The sequence below is a fragment of the Palaemon carinicauda genome, chromosome 18, assembly GCF_036898095.1.
Source record: "Palaemon carinicauda isolate YSFRI2023 chromosome 18, ASM3689809v2, whole genome shotgun sequence".
In the NCBI taxonomy this organism is placed as follows: Eukaryota; Metazoa; Arthropoda; class Malacostraca; order Decapoda; family Palaemonidae; genus Palaemon; species Palaemon carinicauda.
Genome location: NC_090742.1, coordinates 25,926,356 through 25,953,645, shown reverse-complemented (window position 1 = coordinate 25,953,645; position 27,290 = coordinate 25,926,356). Strand labels below are relative to the sequence as shown.

Below are 27,290 nucleotides of genomic sequence, written 5' to 3'. Positions count from 1 at the left end.
TGAATATCACTAGAAGCTCTCAGCAATTGATATAGAGTTAACTCCAGCAATGTTCATTTCCTTGAATGAATGAATGATTTAAAGTTCATTGCCCTAACACCAGTGGTTCCTGGTCCTGAAGAGGCTTGAATATCACTAGAAGCTCTCAGCAATTGATATAGAGTTAGCTCCAGCAATGTTCATTTCCTTGAATGAATGAATGATTTAAAGTTTTCAGGCTTGACAGATGTGAAAGACCTGTAGTTGCTCCTCATCCTTCCAGTAAAGCATCTATCATTTCTATCCAAAAGGTAATGGGAGAATTGAAGTGTATAAATCATCTTGGAAGTAGGTGACTCAAAAAATCTGGAAGAATAAGCATCAGAACTTACCTCAAGCAAGTTATTAGGATATTTTTCAGCAATAAGTTTCCATAAGGCCTGAAAAGGAGATACCTTATCATAGATGGGCTCTTCCTCCATTTCCTTCATCATCATCTTCCTATCTAGAAAGATGATCTAAGATTTTACTAGCTGGTTTCCTCATTTGTTTTCACTATTGCATGGGAGTTGCTGCAGACTGTTTTTCTAAGAAATCTTTTCAGCAGTTGAAGAACCAGCACATACATTTACCTTATAACAGTCAACTCGGGATGAGCTACTGGTCAAGCTTGCAAGCAAATGAAGCACTCTGTCATCAAAACACGACACAACTGATCTGCTTTTGGCCAAATTTTATCACAAAAATTTTCTATCAGAGGGTATCATACAACATACCACGGTATCCACAAATGAAATATGAGGTTGCTTTTGAGCACCTACTTCAGCAAGAGGATGAATATTAGGAAATAAGTTACCAACTGGGTCTTCTGCCTCACAATCTAGTTGTCTAAAGGAGCGGATAGGAATGTGGGATGACGAGGGTTTTTCAGCAGAAGGGTGTAAAGTAATCAAGAACTTAAGGCTCTACGATAGAATCTCTCAAATCTGTAAAGCAATGTGCACCTTCAGAACCTTTAATAAATGGAACACAAAGTCAGGTGAGGGTTGGATATCAGACAGGTATGTTCAGAATTATTGCCTTTAATTTAAGACTCGCTGGCCTTCTGAGATTTCACAAAAGAATCTAAAGAAGTTAACAGCCTTTGAAGCACACCACTATCATAATGTGCTGTATTGAGCTCGGTGCTGGAGTGTCAGTAGCGTCATCATCCCCACTATAATCAACTAGCGTAGTCTTCTATGAATTTTCCTCTGAACTAAAGGCAATTATCCTTTTACACTTTGAACTTTTAATTTAGTTGACAACCATAAACAAATACTTTTCCCTAGGAGAAAAAGTGAGGGATTTGCACTACACCGAACAGTTATTTAAATTACAATAATTTCCTAACACTAAACCACGAAAATGTAAATCATGATCACCCAGAAACATCTCCCTTGAACAATATACACTGTAGTTACTAACACATAAGACTTAATATTTAACAAACTAAAAACATATAATTGAACAATCTGGAGTTTGGGGCAGTTGCCAAAGTGAAGGCAACCCAAAGACTGGAAAACAAATGTTCTGTACCATGCCCAAGCCACTGGTTCTAGCCATTAACCACTAGATTATCTCATTTTGCTAAATGCACAAGTCTACTGAGAGGAAAAAATGGAAAATATTTTACTTTTGGAGTAAATTTCAATAAAACCAAGCTTGCGGAGAGAAGCAAAATGAACATCAGGGAAGGTTCATAGAAATGATAATCTTAACTAAATATCAATATCATTTACCAAACTCATTGACTACCCAATACTGAACACTAGTACTGTACAATGATTGTAAGTCTACATTGTAACTTTTTAAAAAAGTGTGTTTGAGTGTATGTGCGTATATGTTGATCAGTGAGAACAGCAACACTTTCTGATGTTGCATGAAGAAAAACTCTTAAAAATTACTTCATGATGAATTCACTGCAATATCCCATACCAATAGCTATTCAAAGTATAAGATTATGTATTTCATAAAGTACAAACCATTGCTTTACTGAAGCGTATTACAACAAAACCAGCAACCAGTATACACAGATGATCTAATTCTTCCAGGAAGTGAAGATGCTAAGTAGAAATACATCAAATAAATGCTAATAAGGCATAAATAAATGCAAGTAATGCCAAATGCAACTGCAAGAAATCTTTAAGGCCAATTATAAAGAGCAGTGCAAGGCAATAACCTCTGCAAGATGCATTTTTGAGAATATTACTCAGCCATGTCCTCAGCCTCCCTAGCCCACCACCACCGCCTAACCCACAACCCTCTCTCACGATATGGCTGGCAGCAAGGTCCTTTTCCTGAGCCAGAGTCCGATGATCATGCAAGACTCAGAGATTCATACATTGAGAGGGGGAATGCCATTCAATAACCCCATATATAAAGAGAGAGAGAGAGAGAGAGAGAGAGAGAGAGAGAGAGAGAGAGAGAGAGAGAGAGAGAGAGAGAGAGAAAAACTGTCTATCAACTGTCCTTGGGAGGATAGACGACTTTGTAAAGAGGAAACTTTACTTTCAAATGTATGTTTATAGGACAGTTGTACAAAAATAAGTACCAATTTAGAGGTTTGAAAGCCTCCTTTAGTAGATACATAAATGACCTTATGATGTTATAGCCAAGCACCATTTGATAACATTCAAGAGTGTAGTACAGAGAGAGAGAGAGAGAGAGAGAGAGAGAGAGAGAGAGAGAGAGAGAGAGAGAGAGAGAGAGAGAGAAATTGTCTACCAACTGTCCTTGGGAGGATAGACGACTTTGTAAAGAGGAAATTTTACTTTCAAATGTATGTTTATAGGACAGTTGTACAAAAATAAGTACCAATTTAGAGGTTTGAAAGCCTCCTTTAGTTGATACATAAAGGACCTTATGATGTTATAGCCAAGCACCAATTGATAACATTCAAGAGTGTAGTACGATAATGTTATGCATTATGTACAATGCCAGGGGAAGGGGGTGTGGCCGAGTAATATTCTAATGGATCAAATATAAGATTAACTTGATTCTTAGCTGAATATGAAAAAGTTGAACAAAGATCTTTTCCCCAAGTTATTTCATTAAATTAAACACTTTTTTTTTATATAATGACAATATAATAAAAGCATCAGGAAAAGTGAACCCTCGCTACTTCGCGGTTCGACCATTGCGGATTCACCACTTCGCGGATTTTTTTTCATAACCCATATATATATACACATTTTGGTAATAACAAAATCAACATACTGTACTGAATAATCAATATAATCGATGCAAAAACTAACCTATACACAGATGTGTACAGTAAATGTGTTTTTTTCTTCATTATGATCAGAGAAACGTAAACAAAACATTGGTTGCCATTTTTTATCGTGCTTTTTGGCGTGTTTAGGAAACGCATGATATAAATTCGCCTTTAATATTTGTGCCTGTTTTAGTTTAGGGTACTGTAGTACATGCATTAAGTGTTCTGTACATTAAAGGGTAGTTTGTTAACAGTACTACGTACAAGGGAAGGTTTTAAAAGTCTGAATATACATGTTAAATAAATAGGTAAATATGGTGTCACTACTTCGCGGATTTTCACCTATCGCGGCCGAGTCTGGAACCTATCTACCGCGATAAACGAGGGTTCACTGTAATTGCATTAACAGCTACTTATAAATCTGTATGTACTGTACTGTGCTGTACGTTGTCTACCGATTGGTTTCTTTATTTCTTATCTACTCATTGCTATATTTTTCTCTTTCTATATAAATGCAATATTTTCTTTAAGAATTTGCTTCAGACGTTTATGGATTTGTGGCTATCTGAAAAATAAATAGTTACTTATATCAAATATTTTTCTGTAGGTTCTTTAACCTGAACAACATTTCATAGGAGATTTGAACTTCATATTTAAGTATCATTTGGTTTTCTGTATTTTCTCCATCAATATTTATCCTTTAATAAATAATAAATCATTAAAAGTTCATTACTAGATCAACTTGGACTCTCATGAGGCTAGCCATAAAGGTTTTTCTTTTATAAAATTTGATCATTTCTATCCTTTAATTACTAATGAATAGTTAAAAACGCATTACCAGATCAACTTGAACTCTCATAGGGCTGACCATAAAGGTTTTCCTTTCATAGAATTTAATAATTTTTAATTGCCTATTTTTTCATTACTGTAATATTTCTTTTTCGTTGCAATTTTACACATATGAAGTCTTCAAATAGGGAAAACTAAGATATAATTTCCTCGATTGACTTTGTTCCATAACTTGGTAGATAACATTGATATTCAAATCTTGGTGACACAAACTATGATGAACTGTCGGCACGGACTTGCATTCTCTGTATCAGGATTGGGTTGTTCATTAAACAATCGAGGCTTAAACAAATGTGACCAGTTATATGATAGGATGAAATTACTTCATCATAACTACAGGTACTCCCTTTTAATAGAAAACCATAATCCGATGATGGGCTGGATCCCTTTCCCTCTATTGTGATCAAATTTAATGCTCCACAATATATGCTAATTATTGAACATGGCAGGTTTTTGAGATGTCAAATAGTCACTGATAGGAACTATGTTACATCCAAAGTAATTTTTAAAATTACAACAATAAAATGTAATGTACAATCTCCTATTAAGTATAAACTGTAATAACAACAGACTACAGGAAATCAAGTCATCCAACCTTATGGCAGTTTCTTACCACTGGTCCGAATGTTACCTTGCATAATGGAAGAACCTACAGTTGGTCTGTCTGAGCTTTTGGATGGTATAACATCCCTTGGGTAGGGCCTTTCCATATAAAAAGTCACAAAACAAATTTGAGAGCAAGGCATACGGAAAAAAGGTAAACCACCAAAGAGGTATAGAGTTTCGTTTAATTGACCTCTACATTAAAGAACGAGGTTCCGGAGCAATGGTTTGGAACCACAAAACATCTTTCTTAAAACTATATTATGTACAAATACAGTACATCCATACCAAATGTCAAGGAACACCTCAAAAGACTTTACTTGACAAAGTTTTACTATGATGAAAGAAATGAGATAATGGAAGTTATAAACTAATACAGTAAAGAGCATCCTTCACTCTGAAGAAAAAGACATCCTTGATAAAATCTCAATCCCTCTGTCCTTCAGGTAATTGAGCTCATAAGCTTACATAAGGCAATGATTTGTATCTCAAATTTAAGATTTTTGTGAATGAGTTACATGTATACATAAATCATTGGGTTTCAAATCTATATCTTACATGAAGTGAAAGCTTCTTATCATATAAATATATGAACTTAAAAATACAGTACAGTAATAAAAACATTCCTGCAAGCTAACTATAGAAAAAGTTCTTCAACAGAGTATGAAAGTTACCAAAGCTGAATGGTTACATATGTTCTAAAAATTCTACAACTTCATCATCACCCTATAGTAATACAAGAAAGCTGGAAATAATGGAAATAAAATAAATATAATAGAATTATAAAGAAGTTAATATGCTCCTCACATATATGAGGAAAAATGAATGCGAAAGGAAAGAAGCTAATCAAGCACGAGGCTAAAATGAAAAGTAAAGTTTTAAGAGGTGTGGAAGGGTCTGAGAGTCAATGAAAAAATTGTTAAGCTCAAGGCCCACTGAGAAAAGTGAGAAGGTTGTTGAACGTAGCTGGATAATTTACTAAAGTATAACAAAACTAATGTGAAGGGACCAGAAGAATTGGAATGAGTGTCATAATAGTACTATTAAAAAGAAAAAGAGATATACTCAAATATAACATAATTAACTAAGGATTACTAATTTTACAGGTTACTGAGACAAGGGAGAGGTCAGTGCCCTGAAGACCTACCATATACACAAATAATCAGTGCCCAAGCCCCCTCTCCACTTAGGTTAGGATGAATGAATGAATTTATAAAGTTGGACTACATAGCTCAGTGCTGGGAATGTACGGGGGGGAGGGCCCCAGGGACGGGGGGAGGGCCCCAGGGACGGGGGGAGGGCCCCAGGGACGGGGGGAGGGCCCCAGGGACAGGGGGAGGGCCTCAGGGACGGGGGGAGGGCCCCAGGGACGGCCCCAGGGATGGGGGGAGGGCCGCAGGGCTCATAAGTGCAAAATTAAAGAAAGGAAGTGAAAACAGAGGCAGCGTAGGACATAAAGCCAGTGCAGCTACGCACTGATGGAATGTGTCAAAGAGCGTTAAGTAATCCCTACAGTGCAGATCATTAGGTGCACTGACGATAATACTGACCTAACAGAGAGGGCTAAGCAATGGCTCTGATGACTCAGCAGGTAGACCTGCAAGTTCCCATAAAACACCTCATCTCTACCTTACAATGAAAAGTGGGGCTGCAGACATTACTAGCAACTATCAAGGTTGAGCAAACCTTGAACTCCTGACTCGCAGATTTCAAAAGGGAAGATTCCCATAGGATATCTTGATAGTATAAAGGTGTGAAAAGCTTTGTTGGGAAGAAAGGTTAAAAGGAAAATCAACCAAAGAGTTTCTATAAACTGAGGTAGCCAATGGATGAAAATCCTCCCAAAAAATTGTTAAATACACAATTTTGTGGTGTTTTAAGTTAAAATACAAATATATAGGAAATGTAAAGGCAAAATTACTACCCCACCCAAAAGACAAATTGAGGAATTGATAGTACTATCTTGACATGAGGATATATTATATAGATAGGCATGGGAGAGGAGTAAGAATTAATGCTATTTTTCATCAAGTATCATCTGTGGTGGATAACGGGGGAGGGTAGGCTGTGGCACCCTAGCAGTACCAGCTGAACTCGGTTGAGTCCCTTGTCAGGCTGGGAGGAACGTAGAGAGTAGAGGTCCCCTTTTTGTATTGTTTCATTTGTTGATGTCGGCTACCCCCCAAAATTGACTTTCAGGGGCTTAAAAATAGACATCCTGAATATTGAGATGGTTTTTGCATGTGGTAATAGAGGATGAGCAGCAATCTGTTCCAGAAGTGGAAGAAATAGAAGAAACAGTACACCATCCCCACCATCTATAACGGATAGTTTGAAAGGTATTGAAAAAGGCCAGATATGTGAACCGAAAATAAAGTGCATAAGAAACTAGAGAATGGAAAGAATATCAGATATCTATCCTAGTACGTGGAAATACTCATATAAAATAGTCAATGATGATGATGATAAATTTTGTCTTGACAAATGGATTCAAAACTTCTTTGTATGAATAGGCACGAAAAATAAAAAATTGTATAAAGTGGCACGGATATCTGAACATATGTAAAACCAATACCGGCACTCTTACCTTTAGAACACAAAGCATAAAAAGTAATACAGCTCACAATCTATGAAAGTATAATACTAAACTAAATCTGTGTATAGAAGACCTTTTTCTACTGATAGCCACCAACACCACAAAAGTTTTAAGAGAATCACTATTATGAATATTTTCTGTAGTATAAAACAATAGAACTTTCTAAACCATCTAATTAAACAAAGAAACATGAAAAACAAAATATACAAGATTTCTCACCTGGTGTAAAGCTTCCATGCGTTGCTTCAACTCCTGTTCGACGTCGGGGAGTTTAGCATACTGGGCGAGCTTCTGTTCGCTTAACTCCACCTTTTCTTGTAACGCACGGATCTTGTCTTCTTGTAACTACCGATGTAAAAAAAAGAAGCTTCTTTAAACACCTTTCATCAATGTGAAAACGAATAAACCCTGATACACGTGTTTCAAAGTCAAATGTGAAATTGCTTTAATGATGTATTCAATTAAATACTATGGTTTATCTACACCATAGTATTGAAAATGTAAACATGTAACTCTCCAGGGAGGGTCCACAAGTTTTTTCTTCTTTACAACCAATAAAGTATTATTATTGTATCATTATCAATATGATTTATATTTATAGATAAAATAACATGGATATAAATGTAACATTAACTTTCATAGAGCTGGCCTGAAAGGTCTATTCTTGATAAGTTATAATTGCATTTAACAGTATCTAATGCCCATATAATATAAATAAAATTCTTTAGTAAATTTTATCAAATTTTTTTATGAATTTCCTAACAAGACTTAATATGGTTTCAGTACTATCAAAACCATTAATCAATTAAAATTTGTCACTTTCCATAAATGATGTGACATACTGATAGTGAACTTCAACAAAACAGACAGCTATCTTGTTTATTTAGAAAAGGATATGAGAAAAAAATTATATTTGGTGAAGAAATTGTACTGTATTACTAAAACAGAATTTTAATTATACAGTTATTTATTTCTATACTCATATACATTTCTATACATTGCTCATCTCTCAAAGCTGGTTAAATGTCAGTGTCTCCCCTAAAAGAAATAATTCCCAATGTATTTTTCTTGTAATTGCCCCACCCTTCTAGTGCAGTATTTGGATCATAAGGGGGCGTTTGTCAATACAGTGATACCTTTGGATACGAAAGTTTCTGCTTACGAAAAATTCAGGATACGAAAAGCGATACAAAGATTTTTATGCCCCAGTATACGAAAAAATTTTCAGGATACGAAAAGCTTACGAGATCCCAACTCGTCGCCGAGAGTACAGTACCTTTTTTTTCAGGGTATCAACCCTTAATTTAGGTGTACAGGTAACAATACACCTTCACTGATCCAAATGCTTTACATACAGTACCTAACTTTTATACAGTAGTAAAGAAAATGGACCGTTTTCTTAGGGCTTGGAGGGGATAACTAGGCTATAACTACATTACTGAATAATCTCATGGTGGTTTCTGGAATGGATTACGCTGTTTTTAACGGTTGGGTTAATTATTGAATGATAGAAATGGCTGCATTGCATGTTTATTACTACAATTTAGCGTGTTTATGAAAGAAAAGGTGAATTTTTGTAAGGCTTGGAACGGATTAGGCTATTTACATGTAAAACACGACTCAGGATACAAAAAAATCAGGAGACGAAACCGTATCCTGAACGGATTACTTTCGTATCCTGAGGCATCACTGTACTGCCCTTTTCTATTCAGTCTCAATGTCATAAATAGTCCCAACAGCCTCTTAACACCACTAGTCAGTGGGGAGGATGCATATGAATGCTGGGTGAGTACAGAACTAGGTAATTCTACTGTACAGTATTATAAAAAAAAAAATTATTTCGAAGAAACTTCCCTGGTTTCCAAATTGCTAAAACACTGAAACAAGTGTGTGATAAGTGTAAGAAAAATTTAGAAAATCTAAATCCCAATTTAATTATATACTTTAAACCACTAGAAACTTGCCTTTACTCTAAAACTTGTTTAACAGTAATTCACTTCAACCTCAGAAAGAGTAATAACCATCGCATCCAGATTCAAAATGATAAAACCAGACAATATAAGAAGCTATAATTAAATACTGTAATATTGAAAAATTTAAAACCTAAAAACTCCTCTCTAATTAAAGAAGAAGAAGAAAAAAAAGGAGAAGTAGAAGAAGAAAGATCGAACTGTAAGATTTTTAAAGAAAGGCCGAGCAAAAAAAATCCTTAAATCTCCTAAAGAAAGGCCGAGCAAAAATAATCCTTAAATCTCCTAAAGAAAGGCCGAGCAAAAAAAATCCTTAAATCTCCTAAGACTACTGACAACTGGAGGTTTCTCAATAAAAAACTACAAACCTCCTGCATTAATAGATGATGTGAATAATTCCAACTTGAGATGTTTGAGAATATTCTTTAAGCATGAACCTATAATCCTTAATAGCTGTAATAGAATATTTTTTCCTAAAATAAAATAATAACATACATTATCAAAATCATCTTTTGTTACTGAAACATTCCTAGACATGCATCAATGAAAATAAAAACTACATTAGCAATTCTTATAAATTTTATTCGTTGACAGTCGTTTGGACCCTGAAATATGAAGTCAAGAGGACCGAGACAAAACTTTACTTTTGGAGGATGTAGTGGATAGTATCTATTTAGTCAGATGAAGTGTGTGGGAATTAAGATAAACTGCTTTAGAAATTGGTTTGTATGAAAAGATTGGTCTTGTAAGGCAACCTCTTCAGGCATTAAAACAGCAGAGGCCACAGATCTGTAAACCATTCCTTTGGAGCTCAAAAGGAAGGCACTAAAGCCATCCTGCTGTTCACCAAAGCTATATACTCGGTTATCAAATCATTGAGAAGGGAGGAAAACCATATAAATCTATATTCAACAAATCCTGTAACAGGCCATATACCTTTCCTGTCGACGTATCTGGAATTTGAGAGCAGTAAAACTCTAATAGTTTTATTCTTGTTGAGTAAGGATGCAAACATGTTCGCATTTCTTCTTCCCAACCAATTGCAAATATCTTGACTAACAAAAGGATGCACACACCATAATTTAAAAGAATGTCATTTACTGCTTAATTGATCTGCTAAGACATTCAAATACCCTGGAATAAACTGTATTAGTAGATTCCTACCTTTACTTTTGTTCAAGATAAAAAGAACTTCCACTATCCAAAACAGGGATTCTGAACTGGTTCCCCCTCGTTTCTAAATTTAAGTGAATGGTGTGTGTGGCCTGAATAAGCTGCAACGCACTTCTCCATCACAAGAGATGCCTAAAGGAGTTTAGTTCCAGGGAATTCATACTAAGTGCATATTCTTCCTTCAAAGACTTTACAAGCATCCACAATACGAGATACGTCCAGAAATCTTACTTCTAATGATATACCCAGAGACTGTTGTCCCACCACTTTTACATTGCAGTAACAATTGGTTCTCCCTCCCAGGAACACAAGCCATGTCGAGATCAGACATTTTATTCCCAGGACAATGGATATAAAACTGAATTCCCTCATCTTCAAACAACCCATTGGAACAAAACTTTTATAGATATGCTATGGTCCCTAGTAACCTCATCCACATCCAAACCACAAAAGACCCCTTTATATTGAGTAAGATTTATTACATTTTCAATAACCTGAGTAACCAAAGTTGTTAAATCTGAATTTTTTTCCAAAGACACATTAAAAATGATCTAATCATCTAGGCATAAATGAACTCCGATGCCCAGGAACCTCGGCCACCTTGAGATGCAAGCCATTATCCTATTGAATGCTTTAGGAGCCATTGTGAGCCATTTTTTCACATCGGTCACTGCCCCAACCTTAGTGTAGCAAAGTTGCTCTGAACATTTAACAACAAAACTAACAAACACTGCAGTAGCATCCAGAGAACCATCCAAAATCTTTTAATCTAAACAGGTTAAACAATCTAAAATAAAATTAGGATCTGGGTGATCTCCAAACTTTTCTGTTACAACAGTCAAAACAACTCCTAGTGTAAGCTCTGCTAAAGATAAAACTTCAATTATATTCCCTAATCTATTGCCAACAACTTCCTTTCGTTCACTTTATTCATATAATCAAGAGAAACAGGATGTTTGGGGCAAGAAAAAGGGTGGGCTACTAAATCTTACATTTTTTTTTTCTGTCACACAGCCTCTTCAGTATTCCTAAATAACATATAACTTGTGTTCCTCCCACTAATTTTAGGTTTGTCATTTGTTGAATTTGTGTTTTTTTCTTCCATGCCAAGTTGAAAATTATTCATTTTTCCTTAGCCCTTGCGCTTTAGATTTCAAATTTAAATTTATGCTTTCCTTTTGTTTCATACACTCCATTACTCATGTCCTATGATAATTTAGTACTAAGTAATCTTTGTTTCTTCTTATTGATATGTATATCTCAATCCATTTCCAACATTTATTACTACTTTTCAAAATTATATAAAAATGTATCATTTTTCTATTTCCTAAGCGTGCACTCAATTTGGAAATGGTTTAAAATGTATCTTCCTCAAAGTTTCCTTTCATGACTGTTGATGGATGGAGACAGTCTCACATTAGCTTAATCTAGCCCAACTGGCAATATTACCTGCAAACACGTACTCGCCAGGGAAAGGTAAATCTTTTTTTTAATTTGCTGGACTCCATATGCACTAGCAGGGATGTTTTTGACTGCAGTCAATGTGCCTTTATCACCCAAATCATGAGCATGGACATATATCAACATCAACACCATTGACCAGAACATCACTCATTATTTCTACACTCCTCAGTGTTTCTAGTCCAGAGTTTGGGTTGTAGTTTAATTTTTGCACTCATTACAAGTTTCATTAGTAATTTTCATATTCAGTATGTAATGTCTACCAAGTTTGTCCCTTTATTATTTTTTTTTTCTAATGGATCAACATGTGCTAGGCTAAATTTCATGGTGTAGGTAACATTCATTACTGTTAATAGATTCTATTTTTTCTTGCCAAGACAATTTAATTTAAGCCTTTCATGGTGACATAACGCGTCTTAATTGGTGGATTTCAGGAAATACCCTTAGCCAGGTAATTTTAAATATATTTTCTACCTACGTCCAACAAGCCTAACTCAGTGTGATTAGTTTCCTTTGGTTATCATAGAGAGTAAAGGTCCCCTTTTTTTGTTTTGTTTCATTGTTGGTGTCGGCTACCCCCCAAAATTGGGGGAAGTGCCTTGGTATATGGATGGATGGTTATCATTATCAAGCTAAGAGGAACCAAGCTGGAACTATATTCTTCACAAAGGGTTTTAAATCACACTTGTGCCATCAGCACTTGACACAAAGAAATTAAGGATCATTATCCCCCAGCACTAACACCTGGCAACAAGAGAACTGAAAGACAAAGGGATAAGGTTTACCCAATCTGTAGTATTGCCATACGCTGCCATATGATCCCCATACTACACTAGGGGAAGCATGGCAATTATAACAGGAAAACGTTGACATTTAACTAGCTTCGAGAGAGAAGCAATATGAACACCAGGGGAGGTTCATAGAAATAACAAAAGTTTGAGCCGAGAGAGAATTCTACTACCAAGTGTGACCGTCCTTCACACAGCATTTGGTCAACCCACTATTTTGATAAAGACAAATTACACAAAGAAATTTGCATGGACATATGTAGTATTTGACTTATCATACTGATAGTTTTATAATTTTCCAGGTATTAAATAACTGCTTATAAACAAAGAGTAATTTACAATGAATCTGTTATCAAAAAAAAAATTGTATACACAAATCATATAATTTCTATAATAGACTATTATCTATAATAGTCTCACCTAAGATGAAAATGAATGGTTCTATAAGAAGTCAAATCTTTCTCACCTTGTACTGTGCTTCCTTATTTTTCAATTCTTCTTCCAGCTTTTCATTAAGATCATGTAAAGAAGTAGATTCTCTCTGAGCATTGAGATACCTCTTCTCTAATGTTGCAATGCGCTCCTCTTGGTCCTCCTTTTGTGCTACATTTTCCTGTTGAATAAAAAAGAAAATATTAAAACATTTGGGAGTCTAATAACATCCCATTAACAAAGGATTTTTAATGATACTCCTTTTCTCCAGTAAAATATGTTATTCAATGTTGCTTATAATTAGTTACTGGCAAAATACTCTACCTTTAAATCTCTCTGGAGTCGAGAGTTAATCTCCTGCGCCTTTACAAGTTCTTTTTGTGTCAATGTCAAGTTCTCCTCGAGCTCCTGTAAACGATTTTGTAGCTCTCGAACTCTTTCCCTTGCTGCATTCAATTCTGCTGTCTGTCAAAATATGCATGAGAAAAATTAACATTCAGATATAATAACAATTTTAAAGGAAGAAAATTTTATTTAAGACCTTTTTCCATAACCAGATTCTCTCTTAAACTAACAATCTTATTTGTAAGAGAAAATAATAGTACAGCCAAAATCTCCCAAGCGCAGTTTAGTGTAGCACATATATCTGTTCTTTAAAACTAAATTTAATTAAATAGAGAAAAATATAAACATATTCACTTTGCATAACCAAAGCATTCAAAATACAATACAGTATAATAAAAAATGCATACCTCACTCATTCTGATTCATTTACAAAAATTCTAATTCTATATAAACAAAAACTTAAGTTAACATTAAATAATTCTGGGCCTAAAAAACTTTCTATGATTAATCTGATCTAATTAACAGTAAACTGTATAAGGTTATTGAGCGCATGCACTTATGTACCAGGAAATAAGAAAATTTACAAAATTCACATTTCAAATTAAAAAATCTATTTATAAGTGTCTTAATCTTCTGGCCACAGTGTATTCTTAAACGAATAACTAGTTTTTTCTATGACCTCTTCAATTTTACAAATATAATTATATAATACATTTTCTTAACATACCTCTGTCTTAATAAGGACTATGATTAGTTAAAGAAAAACAATTTAGTAGATATAATTCCATTGGAAATTGTCTCACTTCTTTCTAACATTAAGTTTAAGATAAAACAAACATTTATGACTTCAAATTCCTTTTATAAATTACAAAACCCTACTAGTAAAAGGCTAGACATTTTAATGTCAGGAACAAGCAAAATCTAAATTTTGGAAACACTAACACTGTATGCAAATCTTCAACATGCCAAAAAGTATGCACGAGTGTCCAAGATAATGTGTATTTGACTATCCTCAAAGATAGGAACGAGAAGAATGTGTCCCGTCCAGTAAATCCTTGGAGGAAAAATAACTGGAGATGCCCTGACCCGGATTAAGGGAAGCCAGGTTTTTACCCTTCGAACTGTCAGTTCTTGATCCTTCAAGTTAATCTCTGTCACTGTATTGGAATTTGTAGTCAGTTCTATTCAGACCTTTGTTTAGAGATGATAACCGTTATTGTGCTTTCATTAGCGATGGCTCCTTCCTGTGCTGCTCTTGGTTGTACGAAAAAAATCAGTTGCCTGCCTTTAGGCAAAAATCAGTAACAACAGTTGTGAGATTATCACAAGCTGTGTTCAATGTCATCCAAAGACGGCTATGAAGGTCAACGACTTTACTGTAGTTCATTATTCCAAGGAGTTTGTAACTGATTCACCAATAAGTTGAGCAACAAGTTTAACATTATTTTTTTTTCTAATAAAGTATTACAGGAAGGGACCATCGGTAATAAAATAGCACAAGTAAATAGTTATCAGCTATAAATAAAGGTCTGAGTAAAACAGACTAAGTACCAGTACGCTGTCGAAGGATTAACTTGGGATCGAGATTTGACAGTTTGAAGGGGTGAATCTGGCCAAACCCTGCCCTCACGGGTTCAGGAAAGAATTCTGAGTCAGGGCATCTCCAGTAATATTAATCCTCCTAGAGTAAATAAAACCTTTGGAAATCAGTGTTGCTAGTAACACGAAATATGTCATCAAGAAAATCACACTGTCCTTGAAATTTTCAAGCAATTGCAATATATTCTTATTCTAAACAAATTTAAAGTCATATGAAAAGTGTCAGGCCATGTATTAACTAGATCTCATGACATTCACTATAAATGTAATACAGTACTGTATGTTCATGTTTATTTTATTCTATGCATACTACCTCACTACTGCACGTAGGATGAATATGGCAATGCCAAATTGACATTCTTAAAACTAAATGAGCTGGATATCAAGTAGAAAAAGTTATATCAGACAGATGTCAGCATTCATTAACTAATTGTGATCTAAGGTCAAGCTATTTCTATATCTCACGCGTCAAAATATCCCCGTCTCTTTGCAAACAGGCTGGTCAGTAATCTAAATTAAGAAAGAAATAACATAGGAAATGGCACACACTATATTCTAGTTGCTTAAGGTAAACGTTGGTATATGTACTTTATCAGAACAAAAGAATATTAAAGTTGACATGCATGAGAAAGGAGCCAAGGTAAAAACATCAATTATCCTTTCAGACTGTTACATATGATGGAGGAGAAAACGATTTAAAAGTTTGTATAACACTAAACTCATAGGAACTAACAATCATAAACTAACACAACACTTCTGTATACAAACACTAATGTTAAGCAAAAGGGGTGTTTACCTGAGAGGAGATTTTACAAAAAATTTACTGTACTTCTAGCAATAAAACAAATACCATTCTCAAATCTGCACCAAGTGAATACTTCTAAATTCAATGAAACTACTCAAATCACATAGCTTGCAAACAATTATTACATTATATTTATCATAGTATTTTTTTCCAAACACACAAAATTAAGTTACAGTAAAACATTACAACCTTTATGAGATTAACTTCATAATATATTCAACATCCCCAAAAATCCTTGCAAATAATCATATACTGTATACTCCCACAAAATTTTTCTCCAACAAACGAAATTAGAATTTACAGCAAGAAAAATACAATCTGCCTCATAATTAATTTCTTAATGTATTCAACATCACTAAATTCAAGGGGTTTTAACAAAGGAAGACCATATTTTTGGCTAGTTGTTGTGGTCCCAAAAGGATCTTTCTGTAAAAGCTAGAGCATGGAATCCAATATGAAACAAGATACCAAAGAAATACCATCTTCCCTGCCTTATGGCCCATGTATCAAAGTACAAGTCACGGACTCAAAGTACATGAGGAGACACAGATTTAGGCTCAATTGAATCAAGCACAGCACCTCCCATACTAATTTCATCTGCCAACTGACGACACCTAACCGTTGCTTAAATAGGGCAACCGTCTTTTCAACCAAGGTGTATGTCTCCGCATGTTTATTTTTCTTCAAAAGTCTAGGGAGGCAGGAACATCTCTCAGACAACATAGTATCTCACATAAATAATTTTTTCCTTCATTAAGACCCAATTTTCAGGGCCAGACTGCTGTGTGGTCACCAATGACTAATACCACAGCATTAGTAACCTGGCAAATATATCTGTAGCTTTATAGCCCAGGCTATAGACCATCATATTAGTGTTTCAATTAAACTAGTTTAGGTGCCATCACTGCGTATGTTTACTATGTACTATATTGTCACAACTGATCTAGCCATGTTGAGTCTCACATTATCAAAAAGCTCCCGGTTTAGGCTATGGTATATAATTTATATGAAATAGAATTAAAATGCATATTATGTAACAAATAAAGTAATAATAATCTATCATAACCCATTCCAAGCTAAATGGGAAATGGTGAAAGGCTATACTGTAAAATGTTATGGAACATCCATTACCAAAACAAAGTAAATGACTGTAAAGCAGCACCTGTATTAACACTGTCAGTAGCCCCAGAATAAGTCAAATAATTATACTAATTCATAACCAATTAACTCTATTTAGATGTTGAGGTAGAAATCTCGAAAATTGTCAATCTGGAGCGCAACGAAGATGTCCTTCCCCGACAATCAAAGAAAATATGGCTGTGGGACGTAAATAAACACCTGGGTAAGTATTGTCTTATGAATTATTAATTGTTCTCATTGGGAGATGTGTTGTTAATTAGCTGACAAATTCCATACTGGAGGTACTATTATTATTATTATTATTATTACTATCCAAGCTGCAACCCTAGTTGGAAAAGCAAGATGCTATAAGCCCAGGGGCTCCAACAGGAAAAAATAGCCCAGTGTGGAAAGGAAATAAGGAAATAAATAAATGAAGAGAACAAATTAACAATAAATCATTCTAAAATAAGAAACAACGTCAAAACAGACATGTCATATAATAAACTATCAACATCAAAAACAAATATGTCATAAATAAACTATAAAAAGACTATGTCCGCCTGGGCAACAAAAAAGCATTTGCTCTAACTTTGAACTTTTGAAGTTCTACTGATTCAACCACCCGATTAGGAAGATCATTCCACAACTTGGTCACAGCTGGAATAAAACTTCTAGAGTACTGCGTAGTATTGAGCCTCGTGATGGAGAAGGCCTGGCTATTAGAATTAACTACGACATGTTTAAGGAAGTCTGAACCAATGGGTCTCCCTTACACATTTGAGTAATGCCTTACATGTTTATACACTGGCCCTAGGTATATATCTTTGGTAAATATCATGTTCTTTAGGATTTACTGTTCTAGCCTTTACAATAGTTCTTGAAAACCACACAGCAGGCTAACCCCAAAAATTTTATCTTAAACAATAATGTCCAAAAAACTACTTCCCACCGTCAACATTTTCAGACATTAAACATCAGACTGAAAAATTCTAATGAAACACTATTAACTTGAGCAATTAATTCAGTTAAGTAAAATTATTAAGACGATAAGTTTGTGAAATAATTATCTGTTACTGTTAAAAGCTTTAAATCTAGTTTCATATATTTTTTTTTTAATTTCCTGAACTATACAAAAGGAGACTGATTTTTTGGTATTTGAAATAGTTTTGAGAGCCCTTCAAAAGCATTAAAGAATATATTGCCAAACATTATACGATACACAATGACTTACACTCTCTAAATGTTAGTGTACCATCTCAAAATTATCACACTATTGTCAATAGATTCAGTACACTTTTGTACATTCAGACTGGGGTTCAATGTATCAACTACGGGGTGCAAGATTGCTAAAGCCCGTGTAAAAAAGTATCATATTATATACTTGTACAATATTCCATTGTCAATGGTTAAGACAAGTGCACTGGGACCTTTACGGTTATAGTATATATAGAAACCTTAGTTGATTTTTTTGTGATATATTCATACAAAACAACAAAGATTGGTTTCCCTAACTGAGAATCTTATTGCGATATAAATAAAAGCTTTGAATTAGACATATGACTGGAAATTTTTCTTCAACAAAACGATACAGAAAATAGTCAGTGAATTTATTACCAAATTAACTTTCTATACACCACAATCGGTTCTAACATTTAATGAAAATGTTCAAACTAAATATAAATATTTCTTTACTGCGGAAACTAATCAAACTGTATAAAAGATTCCTCATATTCACAATAAAATTGCTAGCACATTCATTCATTTCATCTTATAAAAAACTTTATATAAGACTGAAGATCAAAATCATGAAAAAGAATCTTTCTCTAAAGAAATTAACCGACATTCAAAATGGAAAACAGCACTCAGCATATTACTTCACAATTAGCAATAAACCAGCTACACCTGTATTTCAACATTTAGTCTTAACAAGATTATGACCTCATATGATTAATTAAAGCTTCAATACCAAATAACAGGGAAATACTTTAAATATTCATGAAATAATTTGTGTAAAAACATCCAAATGTCCTGAGCACTGTTTGTACAGTTGAAAACACCTTTCTCAGGCTCACAGACATACCATACACCTGAAACCCTTTTAAAACACATATTAACTAAAATAACTTAAGAAATTTTGCAGCAATACCATACAGCAAAAGTATTTTGATCCAATAATGTATAAGAACCATTCATTGCAGCTACACACAGTTAAAAGTATTTTGATCCAATAATGTATAAGAACCATTCATTGCAGCTACACACAGTTAAAAGTATTTTGATCCAATAATGTATAAGAACCATTCATTGCAGCTACACACAGTTAAAAGTATTTTGATCCAATAATGTATAAGAACCATTCATTGCAGCTACACACAGTTAAAAGTATTTTGATCCAATAATGTATAAGAACCATTCATTGCAGCTACACACAGTTAACGATGCTGGGATTCTGAACAAATCTTTTCTAGAGAGCAATCTAATCCTGTAGCCTAATTCTTCGCTAATACCAGGAAAATATTTAGAAAGAAATCTATCATCGGAACCGGTGATGACAGGAGGAAGCGAGAATATCTTCAGAGGGGATAACCCTCAGGAGAGGAATGTAACCCCTTTGACATTGAACTCTATTCCAAGCCTCACTTTCCTGCTGAGATATTCAGCATTCAATTGTTGGTTATGATAAAGGGACCAGAACGCAGGGCAATGTTTTGCACTTTGATCCCCTAAAGATGGAAAATAACTCAGATAACGGATAACTTCTGTTATTCAAATTACTTCTACACAGCAATGCCATCCCACTATTCCTAATGTTACCTCCTGTTCTTAACTTTTCTCTCATATCAGACTTCTCCTCTTTCCTCTACTCCTTATCTGTCACACAAGGCAAAATAGTTCCTTACTATTATCATTATTTATTACTAGCCAAGCTAAAACCCTGGTTTGAAAAGAAGAATGCTACAAGCCCAAGTGCTCCAACTGGGAAAGCAGACAAGTGAGGAAAAAAAATAAGTAAATAGCAAATGAACTAATGTATATATATGAAGTAATGAATAAAAAATAAAATACTTCAAGATCAGCAACAACATTAAAATAGACCAGTCATATATAAACCATAGAAACAAGACCAGAGTCAACTTGTTCAACAGAAAAGCATTTGCTTAAACTTACACGCTACTCTTATAAAAATACTTTTCCTTCAAATGCTACAGATGATTTCATGAACTACATATCTCTTGCCACCAGAAGCACCGACTCCATTCTGGCATTACAATCCCTTAGAATTCAATATCATACATGCCCTAATCTTCGATGCAAATTATTTTCATTCACAATTACTCTAATAAAATCAACAAAGTTACCAAGTATAAAATGCTAAAAAATATTTTCTCACACGTATCAACAAATATGTTAATGAAAACAACAAATAAGGGTAGTCTGGCATAATCAGAGAAAAACTGACACCTTCAGAACTATGGTACTACAGATATAAAAACAAACCTGATAAAAAGACCTGAAATATCTCTCCATAATAAACTCGTAACATAAAAAGGTCTTCTCTTTAATATTAAAGTATCGACAAAAACTAAGGACAACACAGGAGAGCAATAAGTGGAAGCTTCCCAATTCATAAAATCAAACTAATGTAAGAATATATTGTTTCGGCATTATGCTTACTAAATCATAATGACTAACAACAACAGAGCAATTACTTTAGAGAGAGGAGTCTTCGTACATTACGAAGTGCAAAAGCAACAATTTATAAGTGACAAAATACATTTTCTAATCACAAATAAGGTGATTTTGTTCAATGTACATTGACATACAGTTGAAATACACTTACACATCCATGCATCCAATTTATCAGTACAACCACTCACAAATGACCCCTAATAAGATAAACAAAAACCAAAATACACAAACTACCCATACGTTACAAGGTAGCAGTACCTCACTATACCTTTTTTTAAGCATAACTACAACACTACACAAAACACAGAAAGAACTATTATGTCTAAAGGTAACATTTGCTATTTACACTACAATTTCATATTGATGTAAGGGACATTCTAAGTGCCTTTGTAGATCTTAATATTTCTACATTGCCAGGTGCTTAATAATACATACTCAAAGAGTAAATGAAAGGCACCTATGCCTTATACACAACTAGAAATCAATTGAACATATACACAATCCTCCCATACACAGCAAACAGATCTTCACCAAGATCTTCTCTTCCTTAGCTATTAGTACAATTATACCCTTAAATTAATGAATTCCACATTGTCACTCCCATGGAAATTTCTTTTTGAGGAACAGAGTATGTTTCAGTTTCTAAACATCACAGCTTTACTGCATGGTAAATACTTTATCTCCCCAAAAGATGGGATTTCTCGAAATGGCTTATGAATTATACTCTGTTCATCATAATTGTTCTATAACTGAAATTTACATGTGCAACAGCAACTTTTGTCTTACATTACTGTAAATTCCTCATAGACAATTTCCATAAATCATAAGGCGTAACTTTAAATTATTATGCTTTTTTAAAATGATCATTTATCAGTACAAAAGTGTATTTCTTATGTATCTGTGCTAGATTTTTATAATAGAGGTATAAAAAAGTGCAAGCTTATTCAAGATGACATCAAATCCTCATGGCATGAAAATTTAGTTTTTCTATAGAAATATCCACAAAGAAATTTTATCTTTTGTTGTGAAATCTTTTTCAAAATAGTTAAAAAAATAGCACAAAAAAAATTAAAATAAATAGCATTTATAGGATGCAATGAAGCATCTTATGTAATGTGAGAAGATGCAGAAGAGAAGGAAGAGTACGCTGGAAAAATGCTCCTCATAATATAAAAGAATTACGAGGGCAGAGCAGATAGCATCATGCTAAAACAAACTATGAAGGCCCCAATGAATAACAATTTTTTTTTCAAGATGCATTCTGATTACCGCATTATATATTTTCAATATCTCAAAATCAAAATGTTTAGTATAGCTCCTGTCAACATGGAAATCCTAATAGGAAATTGCTATCACAGATTACACTAAAGAAACTTCAGCTTTTTTTTAAGGTAAAACAAACCTAAATGGGCTTAAGATCTAAATCTAGATAAACTCAGTAAAAACATTCAAAACCATCAACCAAAAGGGAAAAAACAAAATTACACACCCTTGTTAGTGGATCTTGTGAAACGGTACTTGTCAAGTTCATGCTTCTTTCGAGGGACAATGAAGTTTACGTATGATCTGTGTTTACTTACAGTACAAACCATTTCCTTACTTGAATCTATTACTACTTCAATTAGTATGCCGAGTTTGGAATTTGGTCATTTCAAACTAGTTTAAGTATGAATTTTTAATCGACTGAGTCGCATGTGCAGCAGGTTCAGGGTGTCAATCTCCACCTCCATTTCGGGAGGCATCTCTCTCTATTCCACCACATGCCTTCTTTTGTTTGGTTTTCCCCCAACAGGTTATCATGGCTGAGGTGGTCATGAGTACCTAGTCACTCACTACTTGAAGGAGTTCTAAATTTTCCACTACATTTCACACATTACTAGGTCACTTATCAAATCTTATGGGATTCTAGTTATTTCAACTCTTTTATCATCTGTCCCAAACTACAAAAAATTACAGGCCTATCTTTGACAACCCTGGTTTATCCTGGGGCATACATTTCCATGCTAACAGTAACTCGCATCCTAAACCGAGAAATCCTATAATCCCCGCTGGTTGACAAACACAATACAGTCTTGGATATGACCATCTAGATCCTACCACTTATCAGAACAGTCAAGCTTTAACTAACCGAACTACTGCGCCTGATTTGATAAATTTTCTATTTTCTGAAGCACAACTTCTAGTGGCATCAAAGCTAATTCAAAACCTAAACTCTAAGAAACTGTACGTTCTAATGCAGGTTAATAACACTTCCAAGAGAGTTCAGTATAAAGATCAAAACATTCCTATTGCGCACAGTGATACAACAGGCTCCATTGCTTATTCAAGCTGACAGTGATAAAACTGAAAACCTGAATACTAATTGATCTAGCTATAACTGGACTAACAACAGACCTGCCTTTGGGTATAACAAAACTTTCCCCAAATAGCCAACCCTATCATTTGGATCAAATGCTTTCCCATCAAGTATGTACTGAGCAAAGTTAATGGTTAGTAATTTCAAAAATAAAAGCGGAAAACAATACTCTAGCCATGCCCTAACAACAAGGATCCTCTCTCTCCTTATGCCCCTCTATATTTATACCATACTACAAGAAGAGTTAGAGAACAAAACTATAACCAACATGAAGCAACTGCCATCTTAGTAAATTTTGCAGTTAGCTTTCCATTCTATTGTCAAGTACACTAAAACACTTAACTAAGGCAACAGTTCTATTACACTTGTTTGAAGAAAAAAAAAATTGGATACCAAATCTCCTAGTAGCTATAAAGCTGTTAAATTTTCATCCATGATCGAAAATATACCACAACACATATTTCTAGTGCAAGTTCGTGTCGAATAAACAAATGCCTTTATTAGATTTAAAATAATCTCGGGGGAGGACTGTGTTGTTGCCTTCATTATAAGATATTTTCTTCTGTAGCAGCAAAAATCACCGCATCTCGTAACCTACCATTTTAAAACCCTGCTTCTTCTCAAGAAGTTTCTTTCAATTATCTTTACACTTTTCAAACCTTTTGGAAAAATTTGGTTCTCATCCATTATTTTAACCTGCCTTTTCAGAATATTTAGTATGTGTACTGATTTTTATATGAATATTAATAACCATGTGTGTGTGTGTATATATATATATATATATATGCGTAAAAATCACAGGAAAACGTGATGCTCAGATGCAGAAGAACCACAGGGAAAATGAAAATACAGAATATACACTTGAGTCCTGACTAGTTTCGTGATGCTTCCTCAGAGGACTGATTTATTGAGAGAGGTTTCTTACATTTTATAGGGAAAGCAAAAGTACGAACATACATATAGAGATTTAGAGAACAATGACACTCCCTTACCCGCTACCTGGGGTTGACTCAGGTGTGCGTAGGAGGAGTCCGAAAGCTCGTTAGACACCTGCTAAAAAGGGTCATTTCTAGTGGCGGGTATATTCTTGTTTTCTTCTTATTTTACTTTCATTACAGTTATTTATATGTCAATGCGGTAGCCTTATCTATATAAATACATAAGCAAAACATACACAAAAATACAAATATATATACATCTATATATATATATATATATATATATATATATATATACATACACATACATATACATATACATATATATATATATATATATATATATATATATACATATATATATATATATATATATATATATATACATATATATACACACATACACACATATACATATACACACATACACACACATACATATACATATACACACACATACACATATACATATACAGTATATACATACATACAGATACAAATACATATACATATACATAAATACTTACACATACACATACATATACATACACATACACATACATACATATACACACACATATATACATGTATACATATATACACATACATACCTATGCATATATACATTCATATGTATACAACATTAATATCATAAACATATAATCATGTATATATCAATACTTATATCTAGCATAACACTATATAGTGCCAATATACTTATGCATACTATATAAAATAATTGTTTCCTTTAATGAATGGTAGCTTAGGTCTAAATATTAATTTCACACCGACGTTAATTATTCACAATACATTCAATTCTACATTAAGTGGTTAATGTTTTTTTATATAGTTTACAAATCTCTTTACATATAAAGGCGTCGAGTTTATACATTCCATGACCAATATTCAAGTTGTTTTCAAAGGTTTCTTTTATGAAACTGGACTCTATGATGTTTCTTTCTACTAAGTTATTTGAATAAACCAATTTCTTTGCACCTGACCAATTAATAGGGTGATTTTTATCTCTAACGTGGGCAAAGAGTGCATTATTATCTTGAGCATACCTGACACTTTTCTTATATTGTTCAATTCTCTTTTCTAGGGCTTTACCAGTTTGACCAATATAGTATTTTTCACAAGCATTGCATGGAATACGATATACACATCCCTTGGTAATGTCAGGAGAATTCTTTATTAAGGCTGTTTTTATTGTATTTTTACTCCTAAATGCTACATTTACATTGAAGTTTTTTAACAGTTGGGGAATTTCTTTAAATGAATCACAATAAGGTAGTACAAGTAAATTTTGTGTGTTATAGTTTTTTCTGTTATCATTACCGAAAAAAGTCTTTTTTGCTGTTCTTAGGGCATCATCTAATACAATTTCAGGATACTTTAGTTTTTTACCTATTGCTCTAATACCATTTATTTCGTCATCAATATATTCAGGGCTGCAGACTCGGAATGCTCTTAAAAACATAGAAGTAAATACAGATTTCTTAACTTTGTTGCCTTGGTTTGAGTAATAATGGACATATGCCGAGATATTCGTTGGCTTTCTGTATACACTGAACTTGAGACTATTATTACATCTATGTATGCGACAATCCAAAAAAGGTAGGGTACAATTATTCTCCAGCTCCATAGTGAAATTTATTGATGGTACCAAACTATTCAATCTAAGAAGAAAGTTATCTAAATTTTCATTTCCTGGCCACACACATATTATGTCGTCAATATATCGAAACCATTTTATATTATTAGGTATGATGTTATTTACGATTCTGCTTTCAAAAAATTCCATATATAGATTGCTCAATACTGGAGATAAAGGGTTTCCCATAGCCATACCAAAAGTTTGTGCATAAAATCTCCCATTGAATTCAAATTTACAATCTTTTATACATAATTTAATTAATTCTATTAAAGTGTGTATGGAGAATGGTAGATTCAATTGTCTATTATCTAATGTTTCAGATAAAAATTCCAACATGTCATCAATAGGTACTTTTGTGAATAGTGAGACTACATCAAAACTGACAAGCCTACAGGTACTGTTGATCTGTACTTCATTCAGTTTGTTAATCAAGTCTACATTATTTTTTATATTTGAATATGAGATGGTGCCAACTAAAGGATTGAGGATATTCACAAGGTACTTAGATAATTTATATGCTGCTGAACCTACAGAGCTTATTATTGGCCTAGCTGGATAATTTGGCTTATGAGTTTTAATAGTTCCATACATATATGGCAATGTTGGTGATATTGTACAAACCTTTTTTATCAGATCTTCATTCCCTTTTAATAACTCTTTCACTTTTTTGTTGTAACTACTATTCACAAACTCAATTGGATTTTTTCTTAATTCCATGTATGTGTTTTCATCACTCAAGAGGTTTTCCATTTTTTCTATATAATCATTTTTATTCAAGATTACCAGTGCTCCAGATTTATCGGCTTTTGTCAACTTAATATTACTATCTTGCTTCAATTCGGCAATTGCCGAATTGAAGCAAGATAGTAATATTAAGTTGACAAAAGCCGATAAATCTGGAGCACTGGTAATCTTGAATAAAAATGATTATATAGAAAAAATGGAAAACCTCTTGAGTGATGAAAACACATACATGGAATTAAGAAAAAATCCAATTGAGTTTGTGAATAGTAGTTACAACAAAAAAGTGAAAGAGTTATTAAAAGGGAATGAAGATCTGATAAAAAAGGTTTGTACAATATCACCAACATTGCCATATATGTATGGAACTATTAAAACTCATAAGCCAAATTATCCAGCTAGGCCAATAATAAGCTCTGTAGGTTCAGCAGCATATAAATTATCTAAGTACCTTGTGAATATCCTCAATCCTTTAGTTGGCACCATCTCATATTCAAATATAAAAAATAATGTAGACTTGATTAACAAACTGAATGAAGTACAGATCAACAGTACCTGTAGGCTTGTCAGTTTTGATGTAGTCTCACTATTCACAAAAGTACCTATTGATGACATGTTGGAATTTTTATCTGAAACATTAGATAATAGACAATTGAATCTACCATTCTCCATACACACTTTAATAGAATTAATTAAATTATGTATAAAAGATTGTAAATTTGAATTCAATGGGAGATTTTATGCACAAACTTTTGGTATGGCTATGGGAAACCCTTTATCTCCAGTATTGAGCAATCTATATATGGAATTTTTTGAAAGCAGAATCGTAAATAACATCATACCTAATAATATAAAATGGTTTCGATATATTGACGACATAATATGTGTGTGGCCAGGAAATGAAAATTTAGATAACTTTCTTCTTAGATT

The 27,290-nt window shown here is 33.7% G+C and overlaps 1 protein-coding gene across 2 annotated transcripts in view; it reads right to left on the bottom strand.

Moving 5' to 3' along the window:
* The window catches only part of LOC137657725 (liprin-alpha-1-like), a 142,746-nt gene that overhangs the window by 109,455 nt on the left and 6,001 nt on the right, over positions 1-27,290 (bottom strand). For both annotated transcript variants that reach the window (XM_068392170.1, XM_068392171.1), the window contains exons 5-7: positions 13,432-13,572; positions 13,142-13,288; positions 7,503-7,628 (exon numbers count right to left, since the gene is read on the bottom strand). In XM_068392170.1, the coding sequence (XP_068248271.1) occupies positions 7,503-7,628; positions 13,142-13,288; positions 13,432-13,572 (414 nt within the window). The remainder of the gene's footprint in view (positions 1-7,502; positions 7,629-13,141; positions 13,289-13,431; positions 13,573-27,290) is intronic.